A 26604-nucleotide genomic window follows, 5' to 3' on the forward strand; every position below is an offset into this window, starting at 1 on the left:
TTTTTTTAGAGGCACACAGGTGTACAAGAGATCCTTTGTAAATAAATTATATTTTGGACATGCACAGAGATTTACAAAACTTCTAAAAAGATCCTTCTGAAAACTGGTTCCAATCTACTGCAGAAATAAGTCTGACTTCCAAATCATGCTCCAACTGCAGCTGCAGCAAATCATAAAAACAAAGAATCCAAGAAAAGCAAATCTTAGGCGATTTTGGATTGTAAACCTCTGCTGCAATAAAGTGAAGATGCTTTAATACATTTAGCAACTTGCAACTTTCCTCTTGACATATTCTATATCAGAAAACACTCAGCCAAATACAACCAAAATGTAAGATAAAGGAAGTAAGAGAAGTGTAAGTTTTCTTGTTTAACTTGTTTCCTTTAGAGACAAGCCCCTGATTTTTTTTAATTATTTAAATACCACTCAAAGTTCACTCTCTGCTCTCTTTAATTGGCTGTTTTAAATTGGGGGCGGCCGTGTCACACTGATTCATGGTATATGTCGGAGCCTATGGGGTCCTGTCTCCTGTTCTGTCTCAGAGAACATTTTCAGGGAGTCACAGGATGTTATCACCTCTGCAGCTCGGCAGGGAGAGAAGAGGAAGAGGCTGCTTGACCCAGATCAGGATTGAGGGTCGTCTGTGTTAATAAGAGAACTTCAGGAAACCAAAGAAATCAGTTTAGGTTTCAAAAATAAGTTAGAGAGAGATGTCAATCCCTAGTTTAGTTCAGAAGAAGTTTTATTATTTAAAGTGAAGCGCAAACATTACATCTCTCATACAGAGCTTTACTCTCAGAGGAAAGTGTATTTCTTCAACTGAGATCAGTGCATTGACAGCTACATAGCTGTCCGTATAACAACACGCTCTCCCCACTGCTCATTAGACTCTCAAATAGAGGTGTGAGTCTCTTAATATCTCATGAATCCATTCAATTATGATTCTGGAGGATTTGATTCATGTTGATTTTTTTTTATACAAATGATTCATTAAAAAGTGCAATAATACGTATTATAGATAATGCACCTTTTATATTTGCAATGTTTTTAGTACCTGGTTAGCCGTCATCAGGAAAATCTAAACATTTCTTAAGCTTAGCTTGCAAAATATTTTAATATGTAATGTAAATCTGCAGGTTCAAGACCAAAACCACTGCTGATCAAAAAGAACAGAGAAGCTCATCTCACATTGTCAAAAGTTGAACTTTTTGGAGGGTGTGTGTCCCGTTACATCTAGAGTAAAACTAACACAACATTTCATAAAAAGAACATCATTCTAACAGTCAAACATGGCGTTGGTAGTGTGATGGTCTGGGGCTGCTTTGCTGCTTCAGGCCCTGGACAACTCACTGCAATTGATAGAACCATAAATTCTGCTCTCCCAGAATGTCCGGCCATCAGTTCACGAACTTAAGCTAAAGGGCACTTAGGTTATGAAGGAAGACAATGATCAGAAACACACCAGCAAGTCCACCTCTGAATGGCAACAAAACATGATGAAGGCTTTGGAGTGGCCTAGTCAAAGTCAGTACTTAAAACTGATCGAGGTGCTGTTGCATGACCTTAAACATGCAGGAAAACCGACGTGAAAGACTCATTGATAGTTATTGCAAATGCTTGCTTGCAGTTGTTGCAGCAAAGGTTGGCACAACCAGTTTTTAGGTTTAGGGGGCAATTACTTTTTCACCTGGGGCCAGGTAGGTTTGGGTGGCTTTTTTAACTCTTATAAATGAAATCACCATTTAAAAACTGAATTTTGTATTCACTGGGGCTGTCTTTGTCAAATTCTTAAATTTGTTTGATGATCTGAAACATTAAAGTGAGACTGTCCACAGTTGTTGTTGCAATATAAACAAGAAAAGATTATTTCTTTATCGATGAAGAGGGAAAATGAATCTTTTAAAATGGTAGGTCCATAAAAAAGTAATAACATATTTTATGTGCACCTGTCAGCAATGGGCCCTAGAGCCATCCTCACCCCTCATATGATGTGGGCTGAAGGTTTGACTCGTTCCTTCGCTTTCATTTAGCCAACTTAGCATTAAGAAAGCTACAATAGCAGTGGAAACATTTTATAAATTATAAACATTAAAAGGTTTTTCTGTATCTTCTGAATGTATAGACAAACAACCCCTAGTTTTTGAAGTTAACCATTTTAAAGGGACAGTTTTCAGAAAACATTCATAGCCTTAGGCTGTCTGTTGTTTAAAGACCTAACAAGAGCTTAACTGGTGCTTTGACCTCACCCTGTATGTAACACAGGTTTTTTATTCTACTCCTGGCCTTGTAACTCATCTCATTACTCACTGTGCAGGAGACGCTATAGGCTGCACCCACACAGACACATATAGGTATCATTGGACTTATATATTCAGGGCTGAGGCTGCTCATTTGGTTTGGAAATGTTGGCTGCTGAGATAAGCCTTTAGCTCCCAGATGAGAGCCAATCCATACAGAACAGACCCGTCAATGTTTGAATGTAAAGACCTTCCTTTAAATGAAACCACAACCACATGACGGGCCACCATGAAATATGAAAAAACAAGCAATAAAAGCTGCAGGACCAGAGGGCTGCCTTAAGACCAACAATATGTAGGCCGGTATATCTGTAGGCCTGCTCTTTATAAATGCAAAATGTTCATCTGAAATATTTATACTAGGGAAGAGTGCTGCTGATTTGCTCACTGTATGGAAACATTCAGAGCACTCAGTCATGATTCACTTCTTAAAGCACAGCAGCTCTCTGCTTCTTTCTCACAGCTAAATGTGAAACATGCTCTGGAGGACTGACTGGGAATAACACCTTCTCTGAATATTGCAAAATCATTGTGACTATCATCAACAGCTCATTAGCACTGCATTGTACGTCAGCTTTAATTGCAGCACAGCCAGCAGTGTTAGCCAGCATCCTTTCTCAGTTTATTACCAGACTAACAATGGAGAAGAGGGTTTCCTATGGGGCTGAAGTACTTGTTGGAGGAGGATTTTTTGGGGTACTTACTCCCAGAAACAACTCCCTTAACATATCTTAAGACTGTTATATATTTTTTAAATTACAAATAGCAAGTTAGGAGCATTTTTACAAATTCCTCTGCAATATGTGAATTGTGATTCCTTTTGGCTGACTTTTGAGTGTACTGTTGTTGTCTTATGTCTGTCTTGTCTTGGAATAATAGGAAATGCTGCCATCTAGTGGTATTAAAGTGGTGCTACAGTCAAATTAAATACACAGTTTAATGGTCCATTTGTGGCCTAGTGATGTCAGATCATTTCTAAAGTAATAACAGAGAAGATTCCTGGTGAAATTCTGCGCTATTATAGTTTGTCACAATAAAAGCAATAATTTATTTAAAGTCTCTAATTTTATTTTTTTTTAATTACTACTTCTGTGTTATTTTTTTGTTGGGTATACATAACCTCAGACATTTCCAACAGTTTTCAAAGCCAGAGAAATTCTCCATATTTATTGGTCTTAGTAGTTTAATGGCAAAATGAAGATTCATGTATGTTTTCAGGTGCATGCTGCAAGGTTCTACCATATATTTTCATCCTAAATTCTTCCTCCCAAGCTCCTTTAAGGCGGTCGAGAGAGTTGTTAGAGATGTTCTGAACCATAATGTATAGCTCAGACACACAGCTCTTATGATGGGGGTAAGGTTAGGACAATCTTCCACCCAACCCTCCTGTGAGACGATGGGGAAGGAAGACACATTTCCAGGTAGTCTCTAACTTGCAGATATCTAAAATAGTATTTTTCCAGTATGTCATATTCTTTAAGCAAGTATTCAAATGAGGAGAATACCTCGTTTTCAAAGAGGTTGGTAACGCACCATAACTTAAATGAGCTGCTGAGTATTAGTTTTTACAGAGTGGTAGAGCAGGGAGGCCGGGTCTAGTGGTTCAAGTGAATGTCTTTCCATGCTGGACCACAATGTTCCAGCTTCCTCCTGAAGGTGAGACATCCAAATGGCTATTTTACGGAAAACTTTTCTTTCAATGCATGCCCTCAGTTTGAAATACTCATATCAGCAAATTGTTCCTCTGAAATGTATGTCTGAACTAGATTATTGCAAAACATTTCCAAATCTTCCTTAACGCTCTCTTCCAGTGGTCAGCATCAACCTGACCAACCCCCAAGAGCCGCAGACGACTGAAGGCGGCTGTTCCTGTTAATACGTCTCTGATAGAACATCATTTACACCACCTGCTTGTTATGTTGCTTCCTTTTGGTTAACCTGCAGTTGACTTTTGCACGTTGAGAATCTGGCCTCCTCACCTGACTGACTACTAGTCATCTGTTGGAACTAGCAATATGTGAATTTGCTTCTAAAATAGTGTAGCCTACTTTGTTAATGAAACTGCCAAAAAGTCCGACAACTTGCAAAAAAAAAAATAGAGAAAGAAAAAAAAGACACAAGTTAAGAATGTGGATACAATTTTTTAAGTAGAAAAGGAAGTTTCCCCAGTTTCTTTTTTGTATATTTTTGTATATTCAGGGACATCTCTGTAGGAAGGTCGTGTTTTTTAAAAGATGCAGAAAACTGAGCTCTGCGTTTGATGAGGACAGATGGTTTAAGATGCATTTTTATGGATCCCAACCTTGGTACAAATAAAACTGGCGCCCTCTGTTAATTATTACCCCATTATCACTCTTTCCTAACCCTCTCTCATTCCTCTCCATGTCAGGGGCCTCCTGACAATGTGGGATCCATAATTTTGCAATTTTGACGTCACAAGAAAAAGTGAACAGTAACATCTTGAGTATCTAATGCATGCCTAGTTTTTCAGCATAGGTACTGTCTACCAGTGTACACAAATATGTAAATGGTAACGTTACACCAGTGACTTAATGCACTCTGATAATGACTAGTCCAAGTCTTTTTGTTTCTGAAAACTGTTGAACTGGATTTGTATACTTGACTTTAGAATATCTTTTTGTCGTGCGTGCGTGTAAATGTGAGCTTTCTGTATAGGCAACGTTAGAATGCAGCTGTATAGAGAGCCACTGCCAAGTCGTCTCATTATTGCCACATCACGGCAACTTTTAGTCACCACTAGACAACACGAGGTCCAAGGCTTTGTTCAGACTGCGGGAAAATGGCAGATCCAGAAGATTCGGTTTATAAAGTCTTGTGCCATACCATTGAGGTTCAGAGGGGGCTGAGCCAAAAGACAGAGCTGTCAAATAAAATACTAAAATATCACATTGGAGTAAGTATTTAAACCTTTACAAAAGCATTTGAAATATAGTTCAGGTTCCTCCTATTTCCCTTGATCACTGGTGAGATGTTTCTACATCTTGATTGGAGTCCACCTGCGGTAAATTAAATTGATTGGACATGATTTGAAAAGGCACACACCTCTCTATTGAAGGCCTCACAGCTGACAGTGTATATCAGAGCAAAAAGCAAGCTATGGGGTCAAAGGAACTGTCTGCAGAGACAGGATTGTTACAAGGCAAAAAAAAAAAAAAACCTCTGCTCCACTGAAGGTTCCCAATACACCATGGCCTCCGTAAGTCTCAAACGGAAGAAGTTCTGCACAACCAGGACTCTTCCAAGAGCTGAGAACCCAGCTGAACCCAGCAGTCAAGAGGGAAGGGCCTTAACAAGAGAGGCGACAAGAACCTGATGGTCACTCTGACTGAGCTCCAGAAATCCTGTATGGAGATGGGACAAAGTTCCAGAAGGACAACCATCACTGCAGCTCTCCACAATCTTGGCTTTATGGCTGAGTGACTAGACAAAAGCCTCTCCTCAGTGTATGAAAGCCTACTTGGCTTTCATTTGGAGTTTTTTGCAAACTCCAAGTGGGCTAAGCTCTGCTAAATTTCAAGAACTGTTTTCGCTTTGTAATGAAGGGGCACTGAGTGTAGATTAATGAGAAAAAAAAAACCAAAACTGCAAAGTGAAGGGGGTCTGAATACTTCTGAATGCACTCTATAAATACCGATATACTGGATATTGACAAAAATCAAGTATTGAGCATCCCTAGTTGTTGTGCATATTTGGTCTAAGGCGGTCTAACCCAAAATCATAAATATAAAGATAGTGGAACCTCGGATTCAATAGACAGCAGTGAAATAATCTAGGGATGCAGCAATCCCCCTGTTTTTTAGACCAAGCAGGAGTACTTACATGTGGGTTTTAACTGATACCAAGGACAAATATAAGTACTTAATAGTACCATAACTGTTCATATATATATATATATATATATATATATATATATATATTCATTTATTCTCTTGATAATTTATCAGTGCATAGATTTCATTGTCCTTTATTTCAAAGTTTGGTGCTGCAGTTGTGGCTTAAACACATCTGTGAGGCGTGTCCGAATGATGACCACTGTGACGTCACTGTGGCGGGCTTGGAGGCAGGGCGGGCGCACCTGGGCCCTGTTCCAGATCAGCAACATGTTGGGCACAGCTTGGCGGAGCCTGGTGTGGCGAAACTGGTGATGTAGAGTTAATCAGCATGGCTTGGTTTGGTTTGGCGCAGCCAAAAGACGAAGTGGAAAAGCCCCGACAGACACCACACACTTGATTATTTGGACAGTGAATTTGTGGCAAGCCTCGGCTTGGGACATGCTCCCCCCGATTGATGTAGGAGGCAAATCTGGGCTAAAGTGGTGCTTGATATCATCTAATGTGTAGCCAGCCTTACTTTTAAATATGTATGCTTCAATTAGACCCAAACTGGACTAGGCATTCTGTGAATGCTCTACAGTTCCCTTGTCAGACTTTGACCTGGAAAGAGACGAGCAAAGATGTTTTGCCTGGCAGAAATTGTCTGCCTTTAAATATCAACATAACCTGAAGGGATAGTGTGCATTGCATTTGTGCCAAACAGAAGATAGAGTGCTGTACAATTTGTCAATTTTTTCCCCATTTGACATTTAAGTGTACTGCTTGGAAACTTGTTAGCAAGACCAACCGGAGGGAGGCCCATAGTAACTAGCTTAAAGAGGGACATCAATAACTGGATTCTCTGCTGGTGCTTGTTCACTGGCACAAGGAAAGGAAACTAGCTAAATGGCCTAATCAAGCTTTAACTGCCGCTCTTCTTTTACTGACCACAAATCTGATCGGATCTTTTGTAAATAACCGTGTAAAGAGACGATCCCAGCTTGCCTGCAGTCTGAACAAAGCCTCAGACTCCACACTCACATCAATACAACATCTGCTGTTTTATTGTGTGATGTCTTGTAGATGTGCTCATGGTAGTCTGCACACAGAGAGCAGCGGAGAACCATAACTTTTTGCCTTTTTGTCACAGAGGAACACAACGTCCTCTGTGTGGTAATCTGTCATTTTTACAGCAGGTTCTGTGATCAAACAGACCTCCAACATTGTAAATCAGTGCTTTGTTTCATCCTGACAGAGGAATAATTTGCACATGTAGACCTTTCAGGTGAATATGAAGTTCTGAAACGCTTCATTGTAAATGTACAGTCACTGAATTGAAAAGCTGCCTGATTGTCATAGAAAACGTCACGTAATGTGTCCCCACTGAGATGAGCTGTTCTTTGCTGCTTGTGTTTAAACTGACTACTGACGTTGGCATTATGCAATGTTAACATTTTTTTATGTTAGAGCCAGGTATAATGTACTGGTGGTGAACACTACTTTGATTTGTCTTCGAAGTGAAATCTTACTGCACTTTTTCAGAACAAGTTTTAGAGTTAGAGTAAAAATGTAAATCTTAAAAAAAAAAAAAAACATGGTTAAAAAAAAAAAAAAGGAAAAACCTTCAGCTCCAGAACGTATGGAGTCCTGTCGTCTTAGAGTAGACATGAACGTTTATGAATTGTTCACTTGTGTTCAAAAAGGGGAGCACTCTTGTTAAACTAGTGAACATATTTAACCAACATAATGAGCCAAATAATAAAAATACTAAGAGACTGAACAAAAGACACACTTTTTAGCTGGTTTTGAAATGACAGAAGTGATGAATCTCAAAGTGACATGAAGATTAATGTATACTCCTTTGTTTTGCTGCCTATTTATTATCTCAAACAGGAATGTACTGCTCTCCTTAGCCAACACTCAGCCTTGTAAGAAGAGCGCTTTTTGAGAAATGAATCAATGGGTTTTTATTGTGAAATGATGAGAAATATTAACCAGTTACTAAAGATGTTCCTTTACATTTTCAGTCTAAAACCACTCATTCTAACATTCCCTGTAAATGGACCAAGCAATGCAACAAACGTCTGCATGTTGAGGGTCTGCATTCAAACCTGGTTGGGGGGTTGTTGTATTGTATGTGTTGTCACAGCTCTGTGCAGCAGGCCTGATCAGTCCATTCACACTGTACAGAGATCTAGCATGTCTCTCCAAATGATTAATAAAGATGTCTTATTACCAAACTCATGCAGGAGTCTGTCTTTATTTCACTGTTCTTTATATAACTGTATGTCTGAGCTTTGTTCAGGCTGTCTATCCAGTTGACCTCAGTACTTTTGGAGGTTTACAGGTGTTGATGAAATGTGGGTTAAGCTATATGGGATAACATTGGGAAACAGTGGAGTACAGTAGTTCCCATTATGGAGCAAGACCTGTGTCAGCGTTAACAAGTAATGGTACATGTTGAGGCGTGCGTGGTTTCTAGTTTGACTCAACAACAACAAACTGTCAGTTTCTATCAAGAACCGTTCAAACTGTCAGTTTCTGTCCAAGGATTACCTGCTGCATGGGTCAGGGCAGGATTCAGGGATAGGCTGGTGGGATTCAGTTTGAACAAATATGAAAAAGAGAGCACACTATGCAAGCTGTCCCAAAAAGTGATATTCTGGAGAAGATCTGGATTCCCTATGTGACAGGAACTAGTGTTTAAATAAGACATTGAAAGGGAAAAGGTAATAAATACCTTAGTTGGTTTTATTATTAATGATAGACTTAAAAAAGGATCAAACACCCGAGACAGACAAGACTACTGAAGAAGACAAAGCTGTTTACTATAGAGTGCGGCAAACATTGTATCATGATGCAATGATGATTTGTTAGTATTGATTTATTACTTATAGATTATCCAGCCATGGCTGGTCCTTCACAATAGACAGTGCCTATAAAAAGTATTCACCCCTTGGGTGTTTTACCTTTTTATTGATTTTATAAATCAACCATGGTTAATATATTTTGGCCTTTTGACAAAAAAAAAAAAAAAAATCATAAATGCCAGAGTGATAACCAATTTATAAAAAATTATGTCAATTAAACAAAAATAGTGTAAAATAAGTGACTGCAATAATATTCACCTCCTTAAAAGTGACCTAATACAATAGAGGGTCAGCCAGTTGGTGCAAGCAGTCTCACCATAAAGGAAATCAGCTACCATTACACCATGAAGATAAAAGAACACTCCAAACAACTCAGGGAAAGGTTACTGAGAAATTAAAGTCAGGTGATAGATACAAAAACATTTCCAAGGTACTGAACAATCCCCCAGAGTTTAGTTAAATCCATCATCAAGAAATGGAAGGAATATGACACGTGTAAATCTGCCTAGACCAGGCCGTCCTCACAAACTGAGTGACGGTGATAAAAGGAGACTAGTGAGAGAGGCCACCAAGACACCTACGACTACTCTGAAGCAGTTCCAAGCTTCAGCAGCTGAGATGGGAGAGACTCTGCGTACAACAACTGTTGCCCGGGTTCTTCACCAGTCAAAGCTTTATGGGAGAGTGGAAAAGAGAAGTTTAAGTTCTGTGGTTTTTGTACAAAAGAGCAAAAGTTACCGGAGTCAAATTCCTTGTATGTGCACACATACTTGGCCAATAAAGCTGATTCTGATTCTGAGAAACCACTGCTGAAGAAAACTCAGATTAAATCTTGACCAGAGTTCACCATAACATATGTAAGAGACTCCATGGTAAAGTGGAAGACAGTCCTTTGGTCTGATGAGACCAAAATGGAGCCCTTGGCCTTCAGACTAGGTGCTATGTTTCGCACACATCAAACATTGCACATCATCACAAACACACCATCCCAATTGCGAAGCACAGTGGTGACAGCATCATGCTGTGGGGATGCTTCTCGGCAGCCAGCCCTGGAAGGGTTGTAAAGGTAGAGGGTAAAATGAATGTGGCAAAACGTAGGAAAATCATTACCAATTTCTACTTGGCATTACCAAGTAGAAATCTGCACTTTTACATTAAAGTTTTTTTTTTTTTTGTCAAAACAGTCAAATTATATTGACTTTGATTGATTTATAAAATCAGTAAAAGGGTAAAGTATCAAAGGGAGTGAACACTTTTGTTTGTAAATGAATTTGTGAATTCTGGCACATTTTTCAAAGGATTTACAGTTTATGTTGTCACTCTGTTGTTGCATTTTATAGTAAAAAAAACAAACAAACAGGAATAAAACACTCATAGGATACTTTAATGTTGCTTATTTGATTAGATTTGTTAAATAAAACCATACAGGGTAAATAAATGTTATTCATTCTTGTATATGAGTGCAGAAACTTTAGGCCACCACTGCATAAATCCTACCACAGTTTGGGAATCTCAACAAAAAGTCTGGCTAGTCCACTCATACCAGTGCAAGGTCAGGTCTGTCTCTGTTTCCTGCCCTTATTTTCATCCATGACCCATCAAATGAAGATCAAAACATCTCAAAAATGATCTTGAAAACTACACTTAATCATCTCGAATAACCGGTTAGCTCATACTGGAGGTTAATCATGTCTGTTTCCGCTCATACACACTGTAGCTGTTTTCTTATTGTTACTGCAATCGAGTCTGATCCTCAAAGTTAAGCCCTAGATTTTATTCTTTTGCAAAAATACTTACCTACCACAGGTATCTGGGGTAATCCCGTCCTCTGAAAACACTCAGACTAAAATAGACTCAGAGATGAATGTACTGCATGATGTAATCAGCAGTATCGCTGAAACTCTCATCGCATCATGTTATGAAATATGTTTATGTGTTAACAGCTGTGTGATGTCTGACTCGTGAGTCAGACATGATGCAGACAAACGGAGCTCAACTACTAACACAGCACAGTGATCCACAAACCCTTTTCAATTCCACGAGAAGAAGCACAAAAACAACATATTAAACATTCTGATTTATAAACTTAATAGAATATTAACACGCTCTGAATCTGATGCCTGCAACATCTTCCAAAAAAAGTTGGGACAGAAGCATGTCACATCATCTTTCTTCCAACAACACTCGGTAAACATCTGAGGACTGAAGACAGTAATTTTTGAAGGGTTGAAAGTGGAATTCTTTCCCATTCTTACTTGATGCAACTCTTAAGTTGCTCAGCTGGGTGGGGTTTTGTTGTCATGTTTTGTGCTTCATATGTTTTCAGTGGTAGCAGGTCTGGATTGCATACAAGCCAGTCTAGGCCCTACCCTCTTTAATTGTGAAGCTATGCTGCTGAGACATCATCTGGATGGAAGCAGACGTTGCTCTAAAACCTATATGTACCTCCCAGCAGTAATGGTGCCTTCACAGATGTGCAAGTTACCCATGCCATGGGTAATTAAACACCCATAACATCGCAGTTGTAGGCTTTTGAACTCTGTTGATACAAATCTGAATGGTCCTTTTCCTCTTTAGTCTAGAGGACCTGATGGACATTATTTCAAAAAACGATTTGAGATGTGGATCGTCAGACCGCAGGGCACTTTTCTACTGTAGGTTGGTCCATCTTAGATGAGATCAGACCCAGAGAAGTGGGCGGGGTTTCTAGATATGTTGATACATGGCTTTTGCATGGTAGAGTCTTGACTCACATTTGTCGATGCAGCGGTGTACTGTGTTAACTGACAGTGCTTTTCTGAAGTGTTCCTGAATTCACGTTGTAATATCCATCACAGAATGATGATAGTTTTTAAGGCAGTGCTGCCTGGGGGTCAAAGGTCACAGACAGTCATTGTTGGTTTTCAGCCTTGCCCCTTATGTGCAGGGATTTCTCCAGATTCTCTGAATCTTTTGATGATATTATGGACTGTAGATGATGAAATCTCGAAGTTCCTCTCAATGGCACATTGAGGAACATTCTTCATAAACTGTTGGACTCTTTGCTCTCACGGTCTTTCACAAAGTTCAGAACCTTGCACCAGTGTTGACTGAGCCTTTCACGAGGCTCCTTTCACACCCAATCATGGTACTATCACCTGCTTTAAAGATTATTTTGGGGCTTTTCACCTTCATTCAGCAGGACAGCTGGAGAGACAGGAGATATGGTACATGTTGAGGCATGCATGAGACAGAAAACACCACCTACCTGGTGCATGAACAAAACTGTCCCTGTGGAATTAGCTGATTTTAATTGATATGTTGTACATGTCTTCTGTAAAGCACTTTGTAACATCTGTTTGAAAAGTGCTTTATAAATAAAGGTGATTATTATTATTATTATTATTAAGATTTTTTTTTTTATCTAATTGCGATTTTGGCCCATAAATTCAATATCAATTGCTGTACTAAAGGAGATGTGAACTATTCTTGTTTTGATAAGAAAATCATATACATGAAGAGGATAAGTAGGATTTTTGTAGACTATTCTAAAAAAAAAAAAAGGACTTGAATGTATACAGTATGTGAAGAGCAAAAATAGCTGCTGCAAAAAAATCCCAACCTGTATCAAACTGGTATTTTGACACATTTTAGGTTAAGGAAATATTGCCCTGTCTGCAATTTGAAAATTGTATCAGGCTATATTGTGATTTAATCTAGTTGTGATATTTGCCCAGCCCTTCTACCAACTGAGCTGAACTTGAACCCTGTAAAATTACTTGTATCAGATTAAATACCTTAGATTACTTACCTGTGCATTTCACCACTTTCCCAGTCTTTTCTTGCCCCTGTCCTTTCTTGAACATGTAGCTTAAGAATGTGTGTATATCAAAAAACTGCATGCCATTTTAACCTCAAATATCTTATATTTGGGCTGTATTCCTTTTAATTAGGTTGAAAACGATTTTTAAATTCCATTTTAGACCAAAAGCATCCCAGCTTTTTTGGAATTGAGGTTTATACAACAGCGATAAAGGTGTCTTAATCTTTAAAAACTGTACTTTTTAAGCAGCAGGTGCTCTGATTTGTCACTTAAGTAAAGGTAGCATCACTACAGTATAAAATTGTTTAATTCAAAAATACACAATGTGAGAAAAATAAGCATGGATTTCAGAATAAAATACTGTATTGCTGAAATTAAAGATACATTAATGTGTTCCTCACTTAAATGTGTTAAAGATGAGACCATGGAGAGTAAAAACAGCCAGAAAAGAAGACAATCAACATGTGACAGCCGAAGCTAGGGGTCGAAGTTCAACTTTTCTGGGTGAGAGATGACTGACTCTACCTAGACAGCCACAGCCTTCCCCCTTTTAACCATTTCTTTTTACTAGAATTGTATCGGAGCTAAAAACTGTGGTTCTGTGACAGCCCTACAGGGAATAACTGGATGTTTTGTTCCTCATAAATCCCAGAGATTGGCACCACCACGCTGCACTGGGAGCCAGTAAACACATTACGAAACAGAAAATGGTGCTCTGCCACTTTCACAGGCCTGTAGAGTTTGTTTGTTCCCTGCAGGGTGTCTTTCTCCCTGCTGTGGTCCAGACTGCAGCTGTGACACTCAGTCGGCTCTGATGGTGCCAGCTCATTTAGAAACTGGATGCATCTCCTTGTTTGGCAACAGTGAGGGGATGATGTCAGTCACTGTGACAGTGCTTAACCGTGGGAACAGAGAAATGATGCTAAGAGGCAAACTGACACAACTATCAAAATAGTTTACAGTTTATTTCCCAGACAGGAAGTTCAAATGGCCTGTCACAACGAGCTGGCTGCAAAACCGGCACGACAACTAACTGATTTTCTTCTCCAGTGATGACCTTAATATGACTGAGACGCCAAGCATGATGAGTCTCTACAGTGACCTTCAACTGGGATTAAATCCACATATGGGAAGCCTCTTTTTTCTCCCACTGTTGTATACTTTTGAATTGTGGCACATAAGGTGATACAAAAGAATAAAGATATTAGCATAAAGTAAAGCTTCACTTTTCCAATATCTTCAAAGATGGAAAAGTTGCCAGATGCTCACTGAAAAGATTTTATAATCCGCTTTCATGGTTCAACGGGTCTTTTGTGGTTTGTTTTTGTTGCACATTCAGCCAATAAAAGTAATTTTCACATTCAGAAATCCTCTTATTTTCAGTTACTTTAATACTTTATGTGCCATAATAAATGATGCACTCAGTAAAGTAGAAAATGTGCCACAGCTATGAGCTCATGATTCTTTTAGAGGAATCATCTCCTGCAGCTAAACGCTAAAATCAGCATCAATAAAAACACATACAGGGACTTTCTTTCAAAAATAGTTTAATTAAATACTTTGCAATCTAGCTTTAATAAATAAAGAAAAAATAGTTCAGCCTTAGCTAAAAAGGGAACGTCCTCAGGAGACCATCTGTTATAAGGGGGGGGTCTTTGGGTGTGAGTCCCACTGGGACAGCTGAACCACATCCCAGGGCACCAGCTGGGAGAATTAAGGCCAAAATAAATAATGGGGGAGACGGGGCACCTTTGGCTGGGGACAAAACAAAGTCCTGACAGGAACACAAATGGGTCCTCGGCGCTAATGGCTTCAACTTTCTCTTAGCCGACAACGTTGAGTCTTCTAGTGGCGTCTAACAAATAACATCCTGAGAGAAGCTGTCAATCTGCCTCAGTCTGCTTCCTCTTTTAAATGGTCTCTGCAGTCGGCAGTCTGCGCCAGGATTTCATCTCCCTTTAAGACAAAGAAGAGGGAAAAAGTGTCAACAATTACAGTCATTTCTTCTTCCCAGCAAAAACTCAAATCTTAGCAGCATGAAGTTTTTTAAGTCTTTGTTTTTTTATTGTGTCATACATGCAATAATATCCTCATCCTGCATGGGCTTAGACTTCAGCTGAACCAGTTATAGGTTACAGAAGCTATGCATAAGTTCAAATGTAGCCTAATTTGATTACAAGTTCTTATAAAGGGCAGAGTTTACACTCTACTAACACTTAAGATGTTGCTCCAGCTAAGATAGTTTCAACCAGGGGTGGAGAATAACTACCTATATAAAGTCAGATTATTGTAATTGGGTAGTTTTTATGGGGTACATTTTGTTTTACTAAAAGTACTTACACGTGTTGTTTTGAGTTGGATTTTACGGTGTAGAGTTAAATAAATAATTGAGTGGGAATTACTGTAAACTTAAGTAGACTTAATTTTATTCAAAAGAACTGTGTTAATACAACTTGTTGGTTTGAGTTTGGAAAACTTAATTCAGTTGTGTGTAATTTGTGAGTATTTTTTAAGTTTATCCAACAATTCTCTTTATTCAGTGCTTCCCCATATTTATGATTATAAATCACCACCCAATTATTTTTCTTCAAATTTTACTCAACCACTCAAATTTCTGCCTTAAACAAGGATGCAGTCTGGACCAGAGATTGTGCTAAACATCATATATATCTCCTCAGTGGCTTCACACTTTATCCCAGTTTCACTTGTCCTTTAAGAGACCCCATGGTTCATGTATTAGCTGTCATAATGACATTACACTCAATTTACCAGTCGAATCAAACTTCACATTTCTGCGTCTTTTATCTTTAATGGTGGAAGAATTAGCCGCTCTATCACCTCTCAGTTACTCTCTAAAAACAACTGTGCATCATAGACTTTTGTCCCGACTTTTCAAATCCTAATAGCATACATCCTCAACCTCACAACCCACTTTTAGGTCCCAGTCTACCATTTGAAAGCGATGGGTCTAAGTGATTGTTTTGAAAGGTGGGATAACTAAAGAGGACGAAAAGGAAATGAGGATTTTCTATGATTCTCTCTTGTCATTTTACACTGTCTACGTGAAGGGTGTAGGCTTCATTAACACCTTATCGTAATGCTTTGTCATATTTTGCCTACACTTTTAACACCCTGCACCTGTTTAAAGATAATTCAACATGGAAGGTAGCCCTGAAACAAACACTGTGTTACAAAATGCTTTTCACTGACTGGTCAAATGAAGTGAAAACGCCCTTTTTGTGATAATATTTTGGCGAGTTTGGAGACTGCTCTCTACTCTTTGGGCTACATTTTGTGTCTTGGTGATGCAACCAAACAAAACACAACTTTAGTTAACTTGGCAAGTTTCACTGTAGGGTTAAGAGTGGACTTGATGCTATAACTTAAGACAGAACTTGTGCATAGCTGAGGAAACAGGCTGCTTGATCAGAGTGCATACATTATCTTTTCATTATCATGGACTCAAAGAGGAGAATGAGGACAAATAAAACACAATAAACAGACCATCTTGTCCTCTTCTCCGGGTTTTTGGGGCAAAACTGACACGCCTAAACACATCAATTTAAATAGACATTCCTGTTTTTGCCCCTCAGGCCACTGCAATACTTAAAGTTTTTGACAGGCCATTTCATGAAGCAATAACTCTCAAAGGTCAGCATATTTTTTACAGTGCAAAACAACATTGGACTCAAATTCCATGTCAACCAGATCACGCAACTCATGATGTCTGTCATCCTGGAAATTTTTTTGATCTGACGACTGATACTGGCTGAAAAAAGTCACAGCTATTGCTCAGAATATATTTTATCTCAAATAAGATGTGAGAAGTTTCGCTGAGAATTTTACACTGGTGCTATCATGCTAATTTATTTTTTTGGTAAAATAAAGGCTAGATGTCCCTCTTTGTTTATCTATACACAGAGACATTTTTTTGTTTTTTCATTATCTTAAAAAAAGATGTTGAATTCTGCTTACATGAAGTGTGATAAGATGTTTATGCCTTGAAAACAGACTTACTAAAATGTGAGTTTTTGCGTTATTAAAACTGTTAAGCACAAAGTCAATGCTTACACATTTCCACCAGGTACGATCCTCTCTTGGTGCTGCTTCATCAGACTGAACTTTTTGAAGAATGCAGGCAGTTTAATGAGTTTGGTTCTGGTTGACCTGGAGGAAACACTGAAAGAAAAAAACATCCTGTGTCAGACAGAATTTTACTCCTAAAACAACATGTGGCCCTGCAGAGCCCAGGTGCTAATGAGAAGCTTGTAGACAAATGCACTGGTTAACATCTACGTGTCAATGGGAAGGCATGGCTGGAATTTATCTGGATACGAGACTTCAAATTCAACACTGTTTTCAATGGTAGAGTTCTGAGGGGTTTTTTTACATTTTAGTTGAGTAGTTCCAACTCTATTCACAAAAATGACTGTGGTACATAATATGTGAAACCAGCTGGAAAAGAGCAGATCACTAAAGGGAACCTCAGACACAATGTTGCAATGATATGGTATGGATAAAGCACGATACAATACCTTATGATATGATATGATGTGCAATGATACGATACAATCTGATACCTATGATACAATACATTGCAACACCATACCACACCATACTGTGCTATAAAATAGGGCAAAATACAACACAGTACAATACAGTACAGTCAGTGCAGCATGATGCAAAACAGTACAAAACAGCATGATTAGATATGAGATAATACAATATGCCATATGATGATACTATATGATGATACTATATGAAAAATGCAAAACAATGCCATACAATACGGTGTGATGCAATACACTGTGATTTGATATGAAATTATATAGTATGATATAATACAACATGATATGATACGATGGGATACAATGGGATGCACAATGATATGATACAATGTGATACCATACAATACAAAAGAGCATGATTAGACATGATACAATGGGATATAAGCATGATATGATACCATATGATCCTATTGGATAGGAAATAAAATTATGTGATGCAATTCGATACAAAACAGCCATACCATACACTGTTTACTATATGATACCATACTATAGAGTGCGATACAAAACGATACAGTAGAATACAATACTGAATGGTATGGTACAATACAGCATTGGTTCCCAACCTGGGGTCTTGGACACCCAGAGGAGGCGTCAAAGATCTTGGGGGCACAGGCCTTTTTAGGGTTTTATCGGTGAAAAAATTAAAACCTATGTTGATTTGTGATAGCAGTGTGTCACTTTTTCTTCTCTCTAGGGTCATATAGGGGAGCCCAAAGGAAAAATGGTTTGGAAACACTGCAATACAGCATGATACATTAGGATACAAAATGATATGATACAACATAATAGTTAGATACGATATGATGAGATACAATAAGATATGATTCAAAATGATATGCTAAGATACGATACGGCATGAGAGGATATGATATGACACAGTAGGATAGGGCATTATACAATAAGATGTGACAGAGAAATTCTTCTTGGGCTTCTTAGTGCTGCACGAATATTACAGACTATTACAGACTTTTACAGGGTTTTAAGATCATATCAGGCATCCATTAGCATTTTTTCAGTGGCAAAAGGGAATTGATTTCAGGTGTATAAACACATCCTACACACAATAACAAATAAAATATAATAGCAACAAATATGGTGCACTGCAACCACACAGTAAAAAGTGGTCAAAGTTAGCCAAATGTTGGCCATTACAGTTTTCTTACTCAAATATTTTTAGGTATCATCTCTGACCTTAGGGTACAGATGTTAAAAAGAAATGCTAACCTATTGTTTTTAATTTCTCTAGACTGTAGGGGTACTTGGAATCAGAAAATAGTTAAGTCTGGCTACTGAATCTGGATAAGGAAGGGAAAATTTGTATTGTAAAATCCCTAATATTAAAGTTATTCCAATACTTTATTTTGGAAAGATATATGAAGCAACAAAAGGGCACAACATTGTTGGAAATAGTCCTAAGAATCACAATGAAAGGGATAGAATAAGTAAAGTGTTTTTCTGTCACTGTCTGCATATGTGTGTGTTTATTAAACTCACCATTCTGCTTGTAATGTAGACTGCTCTTTAGTCTGAATCCTCTCCTCCTCAGCTCTCTCTTTCACTCCATCCTCCTCCTCCTCCCCAACCTCCTCCTCCTCTGGTATCTGCTCCCACAGATGGCTGTTGACCCACAGAGCTTCCTGCAGGCTGAGGCCGCGTCCTATACAGGTCACCCGGCGACACAAGGGGCAGGGCACGGTGAGGAGCCCGCTCCTGACCCGCGACATCGTCTCCAAACAAAGCTCGCAAAACGTGTGTCTGCAGTGGAGCACCCGAGGGATCCTGTCCATCCGGGAGTAAGGAGACAAGCAGACGCTGCAGTCGCCATCCTCACATAGAACCATGGTCAGGCCGAAGTGGTGGACAACAACAGCAAGGGTCAAGTCTGGATCCTGTAAGTCCAACAGAAAACAGCCTCTGGATGGGTGCTTGTTGAAGGTTGTAAATGATGCAGCAGGTCACAAATTCCCACTTGCTTCTCCCTGTTAAAGAGGACAAAAGTTGTTTTATGAAACTCAATACAAACTTTAAAACATTGTAAAGCACTCATATAAGAATAACAGATTACTATGAATGAAAAACCTTCTTGATGTTTGCATTTTTGTCTTAATTTAAACAGATAGCTGTGGATACACATCTATGCATTTTATTCTATTCAATTCTTAAGTATTTAAGTAAATTTTCAGTTGTTTTCTCAGATGTGGACTCATTTGTAACACCTTTTTCCTATTTTTATGATTTGATTTGTTCCGATTTTGAGAAAATTACATAAATTATCTTGTCAAGATAGTCAAGCTGGCAAGATCTCTCTCGAGTGGGTAATTACAAGTAAAAATGTAGTAAACTGAATGTATGGCTGCATGTCCTTTTAGGGCTTCCGTACATCCAGTATAAATCTATGTATGCTAGTTTACTGCAGCAAATAAATATAAGCATAAGATGCTTTAATGCTGAATAGGTTTTATAACAATAAGAACCTGCTGAACATTTTATTTAAAGAAAGTAAATACAAAGTAACACCACAGAAACAGAGTAATACTCACAATGTTGTTGAAATCGATGTAAAAAAAATTAATTCCCTCACGTAAGTGTTCATTCAGATCTTTTTTAGTTTTTCCCCTCTGCACAGCTTCAGCTCAAGGCAGTGAACACAGGGAAGAGCCGGCTCGTCTGCCGCCTGTTAGGAGTGTCTGGTGTATTTGTGGGGGTTGGACAGAAGCGTCTCTCTCTCTTCACACGGCTCAGACTCTCACAACGCAACAGCTGGGGAAGCAGAGCGCTGGAGACGCCCTTTGTTCAGTGTGGGAGGGAGGGCAGGTGGAGCCATTGGTGTAGAAGGTTGATGGGGGATTTAACTGACGGACGGTGATAACTGAACAGTCGAGTTCGGCCGTGTATTAAACGGATGCATAACACGATAAGCGACACGCTTACAAACAATGCAAATGGGGAAAAGAATGGGCTCGTCCGGGATTTGAACCCGGGACCTCTCGCACCCAAAGCGAGAATCATACCCCTAGACCAACGAGCCATGTACAAAGAGGGAAATAGTTGAGTTTAAGTACATCGAGTTATGGCTAAGGTTTCCATTGTTGAATACACAAAATAATATAAAAGACTCAACTTAAAATAATTATCTAATTTCTTCCCACTTGAGGAAGGGTAACCCAACACCCGATGGCGCTCATGTTAAGCTTCTATAACCGGTGTTGTGGTTGAAAGAGTGACCGTGTTAACTGGCAGCTTCCGGCGGAATGCGTCAGTGGTCTGACGACTGAATGATGCCGACGGCGGAGTGTGTCCTTATTGCTACTGTATTTCCACTAAAAGCCACAGTTTATGAGTTTATTAGACATTATAAATATTCCGCATCTCAAAGACTGCTGTTTGCAACTGAACATTGCGTTTTAAATCGTGGCCATATTCCCCTGTGACTTGCAGCAGTTTATCAACGGTTGCTAGTTGGAGGGAACTTGACTTTGCTTGTCGTTTAGGTACCTTTAATGAACGACACCGCCCTTGTTGTCGTTTCACCATCGTATTGTTGAGGCCCTTTGTAGCTCGGTGAGATCATTAAGGCATCACCAGGTTCCCGAGTCGCAGTCAAAAGAAGGGCTCGTCCGGGATTTGAACCCGGGACCTCTCGCACCCGAAGCGAGAATCATACCCCTAGACCAACGAGCCACGTGTCCTACAAAATTCGTACATTACGTTTTTATTCAGTACCCAATATTTGAAAATCTTGTAGGTAAAATGGTGTGGATTCAGATTGCAACGTTTTCTTTTACTGGCAATTAATTACTGATTCTATGTGATTTCCCTGGAAAGAGCAACATATAGCATTACATGAAAAGCTACAAACTAGCATGCGGACAAAAACAACACGTGGCCACATTTAGACGTTGTAAGACGTATTGTTATGGTGTTTAATTATTAATGCGCTGCGGCTTGAGTCTCATTCGTGGACTGTAGAAAGAAGAGGTTTCGTTTTATGCCATTGGTCTGACCAATACCTTAACATTTCTCCTTACACACTGACGTTGTATAGAGCCGCTACTAAGTCTTACAGTTTTTCTCAGTTGGTTTGGCCATATCTTCAAACAGAAATTACATTCTCAAAATAACATGGACAAACCTCCAAACCACTTGGCAATTGTTCATAACAGAATTGAATAACTCCTTCATTTATCAAATTGCAAATGTCTTAGTACATGTTGCAAAAAAAAAAAAAAGAAAATGTATACATCATAACATTCTGTAATATAAACACATAAACATAAAACAAGCTCTATATATACACTGGAGATCAAAATTAGAGAACAATCCTCAATTTCCTACATTTCAAGTTCTCTGAATTGCCCTGTTTTAAAATAATCCAGACACGAGTAAAAGAGCAGCATTTTAAGCATACTGCATGTGTTACATATAATGTGAAGTATAAAAGCTTAAATGAACTATTTAAAAAGAACACTGATCAAAATTAGAGAACACTTTCAGATACCTCCCAGTAATCGGTGATAGCCTGGCACCTGGTGCTAGTTTCCTTACTTATCTGACAAACCCTATTTAACTTGCAGTCTAACTTCCAGTTTTCACTGACTTCACAAGATAGTGAGCCATTCTAAAGTGACTGAAACCCTCGGCAGCAGGTTGTCCAGATGAAGGCCAAAGGGATGACCTTGTCAACCATAGCAAGAGAAGTTGGCTGTTTTAAATCTGTGATTTCAAGAGTATTACATCTTTAGAAAGTCACAAGCTCATTCAAGTCCACCAAGAAGGCCGGTCGTCCACAAAAGACAACTAAAAGAGAGGACAGAATAATATGGAGAACCTCAATGGACAATTGGTTTAGCACTGCAGCTGGAAGTGCTCACCAGTTCATCACTGAACAGGGACTCTGCCTCATCATACAGTGTCTTGATGTTTAAGAACATTTGGACTAAAAGCCCAGTCAGCAGTGACCAAACCTCTCATCAGCAGAAAGAATCAAACAGCTAGACTAACCTTTGCTGAGGGACATGTTGTGTGGACAGAAGAAAACTGGTCCAAAGTTTACTTCAGTGATGAAAGCAAGTTTAATTTATTTGGATCCAATGGAAAACATTCTGTAAATCGTCAAACTGGAGAAAGACTGAACCCAAAGTGAATAAAGAAGTCAGTGAAAAGTTGAGGAGGAAGTGTCATGGTTTGGGGGATGTTTTCTGCAGCAGGAGTTGGGCCTCTTGTACAGCTACATAGCTGAGTGAATGCAAGTGTTTATCAGAACCTACTTTGACAACATATGATTCCTTCCCTGCATTCATAACCTAATCAGACAGTAATTTTCATGCAGGACAAGGCCCAATGTCAACCAGCAAAATGTGTAAAACAGTTCTTTGAAACTGAAAACACTGAAATATTGAAATGGCCAGCCCAGAGTCCTAATCTAAATGGAAGAGAAAACCTCTGGAAAATCCTTGGCGACAAAGTTATGGCCAATAAACCCACTACAGTCACTGAACTGTGGAAGAGACTTGGAAGAAGAGTGGACCAAAATCACACCAAAAAAGTGTGAGAGACTGGTGACGTCCTGTGGCTGTAGATGTGCTCAAGTCATTCAAAGCAAAGGCCTGTACACTTCCTACTAATTTTTGACTGCTGTAACCTTCAGAAAATTTTGCTATAATCTTTCTTTGTGCTACAGGCATTGCTGTTCTTTAATTTTGATCACTGTGTTTTCCACAAAATTATTTTTTGTTGAAGTTCCTTTCTCTGTTTTAAAACAATGTTCCAGTAGCATGGTATTGCCACAACAAAAAATCCTTCAAATGTTGAGCAATGAAGATCACATTATTTCAGAATAAATCTAGTGTTCATAAATTGTTCTCTAATTTTGATCTCCAATGTACGTGTTTGGCAGCATTCACAATCATGAACAACACCTGTCAGGTAACTTAACACAGTTTGATTGGTCATCTGAGATGTGTCAAACTTCTATTTTGTTAGTCAAGTTCTAGTTTCACCTGACTGTCAATCATTTTATCCAATACTCCAAGAGATTCATGTATGGTATTCATGGTTTTACAGTATGTTCTTGACTAATTTTGACAATTGAAATGACTATAGTGCATGTGATGACTTATACAATGAAATGATGCTGACATGTTTTGGAGAGAACAACCATCAGACTGAGAAGTCAACAATCAGTTTAGATCAACTAGATCAATTCGATTGGAAATTGTGCTAAATGCAGGCTATCTGTACTTCATCATTTGCAAAGATGTACTAAGACATTGAGACATGTACTAAGACATTTGCAATTTGATAAATGAAGGAGAAATTAAATTTTGTGATGAACAATTGCCAAGTGGTTTGGAGGTTTGTCCATGTTATTTTGAGAATGTAATTTCTGTTTGAAGATATGAGCCAAACCAATTGAGAAAAACTGTAAGACTTAGTAGCGGCTCTATAATAATGTCAGTGTGTAAGGAGAAATGTTAAGGTATTGGTCAGTGTATGTTCTGACAGTTCGGGGTAGTTCAGGGTACCAAAGTGACCAAGGTATGTTTTATCAGTCCTTTTCCTGGGTATAAAACACACAAGCAGAAACAAAAAACAAGCTGTTTTTTTAATTTCCCATTTTGTGCAAAAAAACAAAACAAAACAAAACAAAAAAAAAAAAATGGATTGGGTTTTCATTTTTTTTTTTTTCATTTTGAGCACGAAACAAACAAACAAAAAAACAGGAAACGGTTTGTTATTTCGTTTTTTTGTTTTCATCCAAAAAATGAAAATACCTCTCCATATTTCGTTTCATTGGTGGGTGGGACTTCGAATCCCACCTGTGCGGTGCCCTTCAAAATAAAGGTCCTACCCTTTAAAATAACAACAACACACCACCATGTGTATTCATATCCAACAAATGTGTCACATTCATGAAATGGATGGTTGTGGAACTTTATTTCTGTGGTAAATATGTTGGGTTTTTTTTTTTTTTGGCTGTTATTTAGGTCTACCCTTATATCTGGAAAAAGATCCAATTAGGGGTGAGGTGACAAAAAAAAAAAAAAAGCCCGGAGTTTCATAACGGTCACTCAGATTTCCATCCGATGTGCAGTGGTAAGAAGTTGGTACCAGCCCAACATAAACAATACAATACAATACAATGAAAGTCAGCTTCTCCATGCCTGCCAAAGCAGGAGCTTTATTTTAAAGGGTAGGACCTTTATTTTGAAGGGCACCACACAGGAGGGATTCGAAGTCCCGCCCACCAATGAAACGAAATATGGGGAGGTATTTTCATTTTTTGGGTGAAAACGAAAAAATGAACCATTTCCTGTTTTTTTGTTTTGTGCTCAAAATGAAAAAAAAAAAAAAAAAAAACCAGCTTGTTTTTTGTTTCTGCTTGTGTGTTTTATACCCAGGGAACGGACTGATAAAACGTACCTTGGTCAAAATAGCATAGTCTATAGGCAGTGTTTTTCATAGTTGGGGTCCTGACCTCAATGAGGTTCGTCAGGGAGTTTAAATTGGTGTAATTTAGGGAACAGGCAGGGAATTTGAGATATATGTGTGTTATTAATAACAGCATTTTGGTAGCTCTCCTCTTTACCAGTATTTCATTCAGGAGTGACTGTGGTTAGTTGGAGGCCCCAGGCAAAGAGCAGTATGAGACCCTCCTCCATTCTGCTTCAGGCAATCTTAGCTAGAGAACATGATATTCTTAAGTATTTGACTTTATCTAACAAAGCCACAGAATGGCATAAGTATTGGGTAAATCACAAATACTCATTTCTGAGCACACAGCTCATCACCTGTGATCAAATAGCTAACTCAAAGTCTTTTGATGTTGGTGTTCGAAGTTCCTTTGTAACCTCTTGGATGTGTCGATGTCATCTTGGAGTAATTTTGGTAGGCAAGCCACTCCTGAGAAGGTTCACTTTTCTATTTGTGGATAATGGCTCTCAAAGTGGTTCGCTGGATTCCCACTGGCCTTAAAAATGATTTTGTAACCCTTTCCAGACTGATAGACATCAATGATTTTGTTTCTCATCTCTTCTTGTATTTCTTTGGATCCCAGCACGATGTGTTTTTGAGATGTTTTAGCCTACTTCACCTTTTCAGACAGGTTCTATTTAAGTGATTTATTGGTTCAACATCAGATCTGAGTATGGCTAATGAAATTGAGCCCAGCTTTAGAAAAAATGGTTAATCACAGTTCATGATTAACAAGGGGGCATACTTTTTTCCACATAGGGTCAGATAGGTTTGGATGGCTTATTTCTCTTTAAAAAAGAAAATCATCATTTAAAAACAGCATTTTATATTTACTCAGGTTCTCTTTGGCTAATGTGTTTGATGAAATGAAACATTTATGAGTTTTTCATACATATGCAAAAATAAGTAATCAGGAAAGGGGCAAATAGACCTACGTTTTCATGGAACTGTACATTTACTAAAATATACCTTGCCAACAAAACGATTCTGAATCACCATAATGTACTCGTCTGACCTATTTTGACCTGTGAATAAGTCTGGTTTGCCACAGAAGCGTTGGTATTATACAAAATAAAAAAGACCCATCAGCTCTTGCAGGTCTGTCCGTGTTTATGATCTTCTCACTGGCGGCGAAATGCACGCTAGAGCACTCTTTCCAACTGTCTGTACGTACTGCGTGGTGACGTCATACACGGAGGTGGCGTTACCGCCTTACATCAGGAAGCACATTGCTGTTATGTTATGATAACTTGTGCTGAAGTTTGGTTAACGATGCAAGAGTACGTAAGAAGACGAAGTTAAGTAGCTAACGCTGTCTAATGGGGCGTACTGCCGATTTTAGATACGTTGATAAATGGTGTTTGGCATATTCTACTATTACAACAACGTGAATGTGGCGTTAGTTACTGAGATTCATCCTGACTGGCGCCGTTGCAGCTCAGTTTGTTTTTGTTAAAGCGGTTGGATGCCAACCAGGCAACCAGTGGTTGGATATTATTGGGGGGCAAATCCAAAGCGACTTTAGATGGTCCGTTCAGAGACCCTTTACTGCGATAAACCCTGATAGTGTGACTTCAGTCCGGATGGAGGCTTCTTTGGGATCTCTGCAGAATCCTGATCTCAGGTAAAGTTAGCTGTGGCCAGAGCCAATGAACTGGCTTTATACACCTTGAAACTATCACTGCATAACCACGTGTCACTTAAAAAAAATCTAATATTAGATAATATTCAACATTTCATTCAGTTTGCCTTTCTCAC

At 38.8% G+C, this 26604-nt stretch overlaps 3 protein-coding genes and 2 non-coding genes across 9 annotated transcripts in view; 2 read left to right on the plus strand and 3 right to left on the minus strand.

The window, feature by feature from the left end:
- Positions 1–8364, plus strand: part of rab6ba (RAB6B, member RAS oncogene family a) — a 100944-nt gene extending 92580 nt beyond the window's left edge. For all 3 annotated transcript variants that reach the window (XM_041792062.1, XM_041792063.1, XM_041792064.1), the window contains exon 8: positions 4109–8364. In XM_041792062.1, coding sequence (XP_041647996.1) covers positions 4109–4173 — 65 coding nt within the window. In that variant the 3' untranslated portion in view covers positions 4174–8364. The remainder of the gene's footprint in view (positions 1–4108) is intronic.
- A 6077-nt stretch (positions 8365–14441) lies between these two features.
- im:7152348 (uncharacterized protein LOC559250 homolog) lies at positions 14442–19214 on the minus strand. Its single transcript, XM_041792108.1, has 3 exons — positions 18868–19214; positions 16874–16981; positions 14442–14758 (listed from the first exon to the last, which is right to left on the minus strand). The coding sequence occupies exons 1-3, from the start codon at positions 19212–19214 to the stop codon at positions 14713–14715; spliced, it is 501 nt and encodes a 166-aa protein (XP_041648042.1). The 3' UTR covers positions 14442–14712.
- Positions 19151–26604, plus strand: part of cep63 (centrosomal protein 63) — a 30714-nt gene continuing 23260 nt past the window's right edge. For 2 of the 3 annotated variants that reach the window (XM_041792107.1, XM_041792103.1), the window contains exon 1: positions 26098–26470. In XM_041792107.1, coding sequence (XP_041648041.1) covers positions 26430–26470 — 41 coding nt within the window. In that variant the 5' untranslated portion in view covers positions 26098–26429. Of the gene's footprint in view, positions 19265–26097; positions 26471–26604 lie in introns of those variants that run through there. The other variant, XM_041792104.1, reaches the window with a different exon arrangement.
- Positions 20330–20401, minus strand: trnap-ugg. Its single transcript has one exon. It is a non-coding gene; the product is annotated as a tRNA-Pro (tRNA).
- On the minus strand, positions 20983–21054 carry trnap-cgg. Its single transcript has one exon. It is a non-coding gene; the product is annotated as a tRNA-Pro (tRNA).

The sequence above is a fragment of the Cheilinus undulatus genome, linkage group 7 (genome assembly GCF_018320785.1).
Source record: "Cheilinus undulatus linkage group 7, ASM1832078v1, whole genome shotgun sequence".
In the NCBI taxonomy this organism is placed as follows: Eukaryota; Metazoa; Chordata; class Actinopteri; order Labriformes; family Labridae; genus Cheilinus; species Cheilinus undulatus.